This window comes from Ursus arctos, unplaced genomic scaffold (genome assembly GCF_023065955.2).
Source record: "Ursus arctos isolate Adak ecotype North America unplaced genomic scaffold, UrsArc2.0 scaffold_14, whole genome shotgun sequence".
NCBI lineage: Eukaryota > Metazoa > Chordata > Mammalia > Carnivora > Ursidae > Ursus > Ursus arctos.
The window spans coordinates 21,520,423-21,530,339 of NW_026622808.1; the positions used below are offsets into that span (position 1 = coordinate 21,520,423).

The following is a 9,917-nucleotide window of genomic DNA, read 5'->3' on the forward strand; positions in this document are numbered from 1 at the left end:
ACACATACAGGGCAAGAGCCAGGATTCCGTAATAAAACTTTACTCTTACACAAATCTACAGCTTTTAAACAGTAAAAAGGAAGGCCCGCTGATGCCTAGAAAGACGCCTGGAAGCAGCACTCAGGAAACAGAGCAGCTCTGGCCATCAAGCGCGTGGTTACCGGCTCTGCTCAACTGTAAGACACACAGAGGGGAGGTCAGTGAGATGGGGAACGGGGGTTCCTGTCTGGGTCCAGCCCCCTGGCCCAGCCCAACACTTACTATATGTGGAGATGTCAATTTCTTCAGGAAGTTCTGCCACGTTCACTTCAAACCTGTCCTGAACGTCATTGAGGATTTTGGCATCATTCTCGTCAGATACAAAAGTGATAGCCAGGCCTTTGGTCCCAAAGCGACCTGCACGGGCCACCTGCAGGGTGAAAGGAATAGGAAGTCAGGCCACAGAGACACAAGCTGGGGATCTGAGGACAAGCAGGGCCATGTCCCCACTCACCCCCACCCCAGGAGGGGGACGTTAGGGAAGTGACACCTCTGTGGAACCACTCACTCGGTGGAGGTAGGTGTCCGAGTCCTCAGGCATGTCATAGTTGAAGACGATGTTGACTCGCTCAATGTCCATCCCTCGGCCAAACAGATTGGTGGCCACCAGGATCCGCCGCTGGAAGTCTTTGAATTGCTGATAGCGTGACAGACTGGGTGCGGGAGGAACAAGAGGCGGCCATCAGACACGGAGTTCCTGAGTGGCACTCCCCACGAGGTGCCTGCCTGGGGCCGGTGCGGGCGGCATGCACTCACCGCTCCTCCTGGGCCATGCCCCTGTGGATAGCGATGGCAGGGAAGTTCTGCTCCACGAGGAGCTGGGCCAGGGCCATGCAGCGCTGCACTGACTTCACGAAGATCACCACCTGTGAGGGAGGGAGGCAGGAAGCGGCGGTCAGGGTCAGAGTCCCCCTGCGCCAGCCTCACAAAGGCCCAGAACCCCAGAAAGGGCCAACGGGTCACCTGGTTAAACTCCAACACATCCAGGAGATCGAAGAGCTTGCGGTTCTTCTCGCTGTCCTTGAGCTTGACGTAGTACTGCTGCAGTCCGTGCAGCGTGAGCTTGGTCTCATCATCTACAAACACCTCCATGGGCTGTGCAGGAAGGGGCAGGTGGGGCTTACTTCTGGGCATCTGGCCCGCCGGAACCTTCTAGTGGAAGGACTCCATGCTGCGATGATTCCCGGAGGGCCTGCTGCCCCCCAGTAAATGCCTCTCTCCCAACAGCTGACCTAAGCTCTGGTCTGACTCAGGTATAGACCAAGCTCAGCTCCCAGGCTGACAAGACACAGGAGGGAAGGCAGGCCCGGGGCCTCCCAGCATTCTTGTGCAGTGAGGGAAGTGTGGGTGTCCTGGAACAGCAACAGCTCAGGACCCAGAACCCTGCACGGCCAAAGCCGGTGCACGGAGGCCGCAGGACGGTCCCGCCCTACTCACGTCTTGCATGAACTTCCTGCAGACGGGCCTGATCTCCTTGCTCAGGGTGGCGCTGAACATCATGCACTGCTTCTCGTGGGGCGTCAGACGGAAGATCTCCTGCACGTCCCGCCGCATGTCTGGGTGGGGAGGGCAAGAAACAGATGGGCGTGACTGCCTGGCAGACCACGACCCCCACCCAAGGCCAGCCCCAGCTCCTCCCAACCTGTGCCAGGGAGCCGTTAGCGCCATGACGAGGGCGGTGTGAGCCGAGGAGTGGAGGGAGGGGCGAGTCCCAGGTGCCTGAGGGGCTGGACTCGGGGTGAGCACAGGCGCGGGAGGAGCTGCCATCCACTTACACGCTGCCAGAGCGAAGCAGCCGTGCCAGCGCGCCTCGAGCCACGCTTCAGGGAGGGGAGCCTGAGGCAGAGACAGCCGCTGGGGTGAGAGCTGCAGCCGCCTCCCAGGACACAAGCCCCATCTCCCACCGGCCCTGGCGGGGCTCACTGAGGGCAGGCAGGGGGCTAGAACTAACTCAGCAGGCGGCAAGGCCACCGCATTCCACGGGCTGATATGTACACAGGCCCGGACACGGCTCGTTTGGGCCCTGTGGCCCCAGTCAGCTTGGGCTCAGAAGCAGCAGGTCATTCTGTCAATGATAGAACTTTCCCTAAAGTCATTTATAGAAGACCTGTATGCCAGCTACCCACATGACCCCTCTCTGGGGCAACCTCTCGCCTGTCCTGTCAGGGCCCACCTGGCTGTGAAGTCTAGGGGGCTTGGGGGTCTGTGAGGGTGGGGAGGGTGTGGCTGGGAGCTCCTCCGGCAGCTCCCAGACCCGAGGAGGACACTCACCCAGCTGCTCCAGCATCTTGTCACACTCGTCCAGCACGAAGTGCTTCACGTTCTTCAGGTTCAGGCTCCGGTTTCGCACTAGTGCCAGGATTCGGCCTGGTGTCCCCACTACGACATGGGGACAGTTCTTCTTCAATACTTCTTCATCCTTCTTGATGGAAAGGCCCCCAAAGAACACAGACACCTATGAGGGTGGAGAGAAAGCTGCTTTGGCCTGTCAAAGCGCTGAAGGCTCACACCCACTCCACGCTAATGGCCACCCAGCCTGTAGCCCTCCCAGCTTATACTCCAACAGCCCCCTACCCCCAGAGCTAGAGCCTGAGGACCAGAAAGGCCTGAGAGCCTGGCCACGACTCCGCTGGAAAGCAGCCCCATGGCTGGGACCAGCACAGGCCTCTGGGGGCCATGCATAATTCATCAGGCTTTTAAGGAGCATAAACCACCACAACCCTCAAAGGCAGCCTCTGCAGCCAAGCTTGGTAAACACGAGATGGGCCAGAGCTGGGCCAGCAAGGCCGCAGAGGACCAAGCAGCACACCCAGCCCAGCCGGAGGTGACTTACCTTGACACTGGGCATGTACTTGGAGAAGCGTTCATATTCTTTGCTGATCTGGAAGGCGAGCTCCCGCGTATGGCACATGACCAGGACTGTCACCTGCGGGGCAGGTGGAAGAGAGACACTCAAGGCAGTGTCCCAAGTCCTACCTCAGCCAGAGCCCACACCAGTGCTCTCCCACGGGGGCCCATGCCCACTGGACCCCTGTCCCTCAAGGGTGCCTGCCAGACTGCTCCCCACACCGCCAGCCGCTGGAAGGTCCAGCGCAGATGCCCCACCTTCTCCCCACCCTTCGCCTGCCATTCACTCCCTACGGCCCTGCAGCTAACGAGGCCCTCTCCCGCTGCCAGCATCCACAGTGAGACCTAGGGGTGAGGCAGCCCATGCTAACGGCTTCCTGAGAGTCTGCTCTCTGGCTGGCCCAGGACCACCGAAGAAGGCTACTCCCGCCTTCACACCCACGACGCCAAGTGTTGCGACCGCACCACAGCCTCCCACTCAATCTCCCTCTCCTTCAGCCAACCCTTAGGAAACAAGGGCTCGCGCACCCACACACAGCCCAAGGCTGTGTGCCCCAGTGTGACAAAAGCGAGGAATGCACCTCGCTTCTCCTCCAACAACATTCACGTGTGAGGAAATAACCGTCAGCAGCAACGATAGTTAACAAATCCTTATTCAGTATAATCTCACCTGAATAAACTTGTACAATCTAGAAAAGCACAGGACAAATTAACAGCTAGATCTCTGGCTAGTAAAATCATGGGCACTTTTTCAGTTTTCCCTCTCAGCTTATCATTTTTGGGGGGATTTTGTCACAACTAAGTACAGTACTTAATCCTGAAAGCCCGCAAAGAGCACACAGGAACGGAAACTTCACAAGGGGAGCCGTAGCTACTGACGCCTCAGGCAGCGCAGGCCCGACTGGGAGGCCACCCACGCACCTGTCCGTTGACCGGCTCAATCTGCTGCAGGGTGGCCAGCACGAAGACCGCCGTCTTGCCCATCCCAGACTTGGCCTGGCACAGGACGTCCATGCCCAGGATGGCTTGGGGAATACACTCGTGCTGGACTGAGGGAGAGAGCGCGCATGAGCGACCAGAAACCGGAGGCTCCCTGTGTGCAGGCTCCTCGCCAGGTGGCTGAGGCCGCCACAGCCAGGGTGGTCAGAGGACGCTCTTGGCAGGGAGAAGCAGGGAGGCGTACCCTCAGATGGATGCTCAAAGCCACAGTCCACTATGGCCCTCAGGAGCTCTGGCTTCAGCAGAAAGTCCCGGAAACCAGAGCTGTGGATGGAAACATAGGAACCCTTGACATCTTTCTTGGGGGCAGCAGGAGTGCTCTCTGGAGGAGCCTGGGGCTCTTCATCTTCCTCATAATCCAGAAGCTCATTTTCCACATCTTGTTCTGCCATGGTGCTGAGAACAGAGGGAGGAAGAGCTGAAGGAGGCGAACGAAAAAACCCACCCATCGAGGGTCATCAAGGGAGAAGGCCGCCCAGCCACTGCAGTCCTTTCACACAGGTCCAAGAGGGGCAAGGCACTGCGGCTGTCTTACAAGCCGGCACAGAAAGGACGCAGATGATGAAGCTGATGGCCATCATTCTCTGACCCCTTTCCCTCATACACCCCCCCCTCCCCCGCCGCCGCCAACTGCAGCAGAAAGTCCCAGCAGCTCCACCTGGGCAGCACCGCCACGCCTCCGTCACGCCTCCGCCTGTCGCTCACACCCTGCCCTCCTGTAAGCCACCCCATCTTTCCCTGGGCCCCCGTCCCCCACGCCCACACACGCACACACCCCTCCACCTCCAGGGCCTCCCTCCGCTCTCAGAGTGAAATGCCCACACTTCCCCATGATTCTCACATCCCTCCTCGTTGGTCCTTGCGCACCTCATTCCACACTACCCCTTTCAAACCACCCCCAGCCTTGCCTAGCTACTCAGACTCACCAAGCCCCTATCCCCAAGCTTTTGCAGCACACTGCCACCACCAAGAAAACTAACGAACCACCTCAGCCCACCTCACCTAATGGCACTCCCCCCCCCCCCCCCCACTGCCTAACGCGTCCACTGGGCCTGCACAGGGTAGGACCCCTGAGACCAGGAGATGTGGCTGCCAGAATGCTGGAGAGACCTGAGTCTGTGAGAGAGCAGAGTCCGCCCTACCCCAGCTCCTCCCGCTATTTGTGGTCTGCACAGGGGAATAATTAAGCACTCTCATGAACAGGCCTCCCATTGGGCCCAGGCCAATAAAAATAGAGCTGAGATGGAAAACAGAATTAATACAAAGTTTGCTCACCTCCTTGCTTTATTTAATCCAATACATGAACACACCTACGGGGTGCAAACTACAAGGGACCCGAGCTACAAGTGAGAATAAGATCTTTTGTCCTCCCAACCCCACCCCAGCCTCCAAGTCTAGAGGGAAGAAGTGCTGAAGCAGTCACTCTTCTTCCTGAGCTGGATCTGGAGGGTCCTGGGCCCACTTTCTGGCCCTCCCTCTCTCTCTCTCCATGACTTCATCCAGCCCCAGTGCTTTAACCACCTCTGTGCGGAAGACCTCCTAAACTCCTGTCCCTGTGCAGTGACAGCTCCCCTCGACAACAGCCTGTCACCCAGCTGCTCGTCCACCTCTGCCCTTGGAACGTCAACTCAAAATACCGAACAAAACCCTCTGTTTCTTCCTGCAGACCTGCTTCTCAAAAAAGTCAATTCCATTCTCTCACTGGCTCTTCTCTCCCCCTGTCCAGTCAGCCAACAGGTCCCACTAGGACAATTAGGCCACTTCTTGCCCCTGTTACCTCACTGGTCCCAAGCTACCTCCACCTTTCTTTCTTTTCATATATTTATTTAAATAATCTCTACACCCAACGTGGGGCTCAAATTCAGGACCCCAAGATCAAGAGTTGCATGCTCTTCTGACTGAGCCAGCCAGGCGCCCCTTCACCTTTCTTTTTAAAAATTAGAACAGCTTTACTGAGATATTCACATGCTATACCATTCACCACTTAAGATGTACAATTCACTTTTAGTATTTTTAGTACAGTCAGAAATATGTGCAACGATCACCACAGCTGGAATGCACCACACATTCCAGTCGGTCTTCAAAAAGACCATACCCTTTACCTATCATCCCCCCTGCCAACCCGCTTGGCTACCGCTAACCCACTTTCTTCTTTATGAATTTGTTGTTTCAGATATCTCATTAACAGAATCATACAGTATGTCACCAATCATCCAGCTTCTTGCACTTGGCATGTTTTGAAACTGATGCCCTTTGTGGTACGCATAGATACCTCATTCCCTGTGTCGGCTGAACACTCCCCTGTATGGATATACCAGTTCATGCACTGTCAGTTGATGGGTATTTGGGCACCATCATCTCCTGCCTGGATTATGATAATAGTCTCCTCACTGGTCTCCCTGCTTTCCATCCTCTTCCATCTTCTCTCTCCACAACAGCCAAAGAGAGCCCATTAAAGCTACATCAGAGAATGTCACCCCTCTGCTCAAAACCCTCCACAGGTTCCCACTGCGCTCAGAATAAAACTCAAGAGTCCTCACCATGACCTATGAGATCCTACATGAACCAACCCCGCTCTATGCTCAAACCTCATCTCCTGCATCACCCTTACTCACTGGCCTTGCTGCTGTGCCTCAAACCTGCCTCAGCACCTTTGCACTTGCTGTTCCCTCTGCCCACAATGGTCATGAATCACCCTACTTCCTTCAGGCCTCCTGCTCCAGAAGGGCATTTCTTGCAGGCCACAACTAAAAAAGCAACCCCCTTTTTTTTTAAAGAATTTATTTATTTATTTATTTATTTGACAGAGAGAAAGACAGCCAGTGAGAGAGGGAACACAAGCAGAGGGAGTGGTAGAGGAAGAAGCAGGCTCCCAGAGGAGAAGCCTGATGCCGGGCTAGATCCCAGGGACCCAGGATCACGCCCTGGGCTGAAGGCAGATGCTTAACGACTGAGCCACCCAGGCGCCCCTAAAAAAAGCACCCTTTTTAGGTCTTGGCTGCCAGCCCTGAGCCTAAAACAGATAAGCACTCAACAACAATGGATGAATGAATTCAATTAGAATTGAGGCCTCAAGGCAGAGTTTAGGGGCTAAAGCAAGCATATACCCTTATCTGATTCTTGGGGGGAAAAAAAAAAAAAGTAATGTAAACAGGAAGGGGTTACTTCCCAGGTAGCCGAGAGACAATAACAGGAGCTAGGAAATCAGTCCCAAAGCACCAGGCCCTTGTGAGGAATGGAGAGCAAGATTGGCTGGTAAAGTAGAGGCAGAGGACAAAGCTGGGAAAGCTGTTCAAGTTGAGGGCATTCCTACTTTATTTGCTAAGCAATACGGAATCTCTGATTAATTTTTTGAGTTGAGTGACTCAACTGTCCCAGAGCAATTTACTCGAGAGTAGAAGATGAGTAGGGAAATGAGACCAGCAACAGGGAAAACCAGTCACCAAGAGAGGATTAACCAGTGTGGGGGCATTATGAGGGAAGAATAAGGTGGAACACTCAACAGGGCAGGGCCATCTCCTGGGTAATCCCTGGGCAGAGAAGAGCTAGAATCACCTACTCTGACTTTCAAACCTGGGTAACCAAGAGGAGACGGTGCATTTAAAAGGTACAGGTCAAAAGAAATTGTTTTGTTCTTATGGGGAGACAGATTCAGGGACTGCCTGAGTTTGAGGCACAAAATTTTCTAGAAGTGGCTAGACAAAATCTAAAGCTCAAAACAAATTAGAGGAAGCAAGGACTTTTGGGGTTTGTCCCACCCAGCGGGAGTGGCTGCGCCGGCTGAGGCCCCAGGAGCAGATGAACTTGAAAGCTGACACCGGAAAAGTGACAATTCAGATGCGCCCACGGGTACCCTTTCACTCTCAAAGTGCCCCCAGGGAAGACTTCCACATCGGAGTCTGCCTCTGAGACATACTTTTTGCTCTATATCTCTGGAACCCCGAATCCCCTAAACACAAAGCAAGAACATAGCAGAGCGGGGGAAGGCAGGTCCCTCGGACTTGCAGAAGCCTGTCGGGTTTCTCCCATCGCAACCCCAAACCCTGGCGTCGCCCCGCCCGAGTCCTTCTCCAAACGGCCTAGGCGGTCTCCTAGGACAGACAGGCTTTCTCCCAGGTCGGGCTCAACCCGCGGGCCGCCATGACAGCCTACTCCCGGAAGCGGGGACGCTCCCCGCGCGCCAACAGCCACCACCGGCCCTCCTTGCGCATGCGCTGTGGCGTTCAACGGCCGCTGCCGCGCGCGGCGGATGCCCCAAGCGCCCCGCCCCCCCTTGTCTCGCGCCCCCTCCTCTTCCTCCTCCCCTTAACCCCCGGCGTCTCCCCTAGCCCGCTCGCCCGCAGGTCCGAAGTCTCCGCACCCCGGCCCCGCGCCCCGGGCCCATCGCTCACCTGGTTAGCCGTTCGCCTCCGCGTGCTGCGAGGACAGCCGTCCGACTCTGGTTACCGGTCGCGCGCCCCAGCAAGAGCGGTAGCGCTTCCTGCCTCCTACGAGGGACTGCGGCTCTGCTCATTGGACTGCAGGCTTTTCATTCAAGAGAGGCGGAAGCGATGATTGGATCCTGCAGGAGGCGTCTGGAGGCTATTGGTGAAGAGAGGAAACAGGGCGTGCCTTATGCTTCGGGTTCATTGGTCAATCTAAAAGTAGGCGCCCTGGGCTAAGGCCGACGTGAGCCCGTGCGCTGTCACGTGACTGGCGGTTTGACTTCGGTGGGCGTCGCCATGTTTAGTACTGGCAACCGAAGCAGGGGATGATTTGCTTTTGGCGTGCGTCTCGCCTTTATGTTACGTAGCTTCTACGCCAGGCTCGGAATTCAGGGCTTTTGAAGTGGGCAACCCGCGGCCGCTTGGTTCTCCAGGGTGGAGGCTCTGAAAGAGTCCTGACAAGGATTGGGAGGTCGGAATGACTCCAGCGCGGAGAGGACAGTTTTCACCCGCCGTGACAGTTCCCATTTGCTGAGAATTTTATTCTGGGTCAGACATGTGCTGGTGGTCATGCAGGTTCAGCCCACAAAACCCAAACCAGGATACATTAGTCATTAACTTTTTTTTAAATTTTACTTTTTCCTCGTATTACCTTTTCCCAACCTTACCCGCCCCCTCCCCCCACCGGTACTTCACTGAGGTAAAGTTTATAGTAAAAAGGAAAGGCCCACCGAGTTTTGATGATTGACAGCCAGGTGACAGGTGCCCAGTGAAGATACAGAACATTTCCATCACCCCAGAAAGTTCTGTTGTGCCCCTCTCAGGTGAACTGCACCCCTTCCCCCTCACCCCTAACCAGGCAAAACTCTCTGTGGATTTCTGTAATTATGGATTAGTTCTGATCTTGAATTTCATAAAAACAGACTCATGCAATAGATTGTCTTTTGTATCTGGCTTCTTTTGCTCAACTGTTTTTGAGATTTGTCCAAGTGTTGCGTGTATCAGTAGTTCTTTTTCCTTGCTGAGTAGTAGTCCACAGTGTGCCTATGTCACAATATAGCCAATGTAGTTTCTCCATTCACCCATTAATGGACATTTGGTTGTTCCTAGTGTTTGGCCGTTATTAATGAAGCTTGTAGAAGTATTTTCATGAATGCAAGTTCACTTCTCCAGGGCAAATGCCAAGGAATGGAATGGTAGGCTGTAGGTCATGTATGTGTTCAAATTTAGTAGATCGTGACAGTTTTCCTCAGTTGTTCTGCTTTACACTCCCACTAGGTACCCTGTGAAAGTCTCAGTTACTCCCAATCTTTGCTTACACCTGGTCTCATCAGTCTTTCTCAGCTGTGTTTTGGTTTGGGGATTTGGGATGGTGAGGAGGGGAAAGGGAGGGGAGATAAGCTGGTCAAATTTGATAATCCTGCCACAGCATTCCAGTCTCCCTAAGCCCCTGACACAGTTAAACCTTCCTCCACAGTTTTCCAGGGAGATTCTAGCCTTTCAATTTCATTTAGTGTAGGCTATCTCGGGGTCCATGATCTAGACAACAAATTCAGAGCTGATGATCACCAGAGATACAACTTCAGTCAAAAAGCCCAAGGAAGAGAA

The 9,917-nt window shown here is 54.8% G+C and overlaps 1 protein-coding gene across 1 annotated transcript; it reads right to left on the reverse strand.

Moving 5' to 3' along the window:
* Nucleotides 1–24: 24 nt before the first annotated feature.
* DDX39A (DExD-box helicase 39A) lies at nucleotides 25–8,373 on the reverse strand. Its single transcript, XM_026488060.4, has 11 exons — nucleotides 8,277–8,373; nucleotides 4,070–4,281; nucleotides 3,808–3,935; nucleotides 2,873–2,965; nucleotides 2,311–2,494; nucleotides 1,477–1,595; nucleotides 1,003–1,134; nucleotides 796–905; nucleotides 548–692; nucleotides 262–409; nucleotides 25–174 (listed from the first exon to the last, which is right to left on the reverse strand). The coding sequence occupies exons 2-11, from the start codon at nucleotides 4,275–4,277 to the stop codon at nucleotides 158–160; spliced, it is 1,284 nt and encodes a 427-aa protein (XP_026343845.1). The 5' UTR covers nucleotides 4,278–4,281; nucleotides 8,277–8,373; the 3' UTR covers nucleotides 25–157.
* Nucleotides 8,374–9,917: the final 1,544 nt, after the last annotated feature.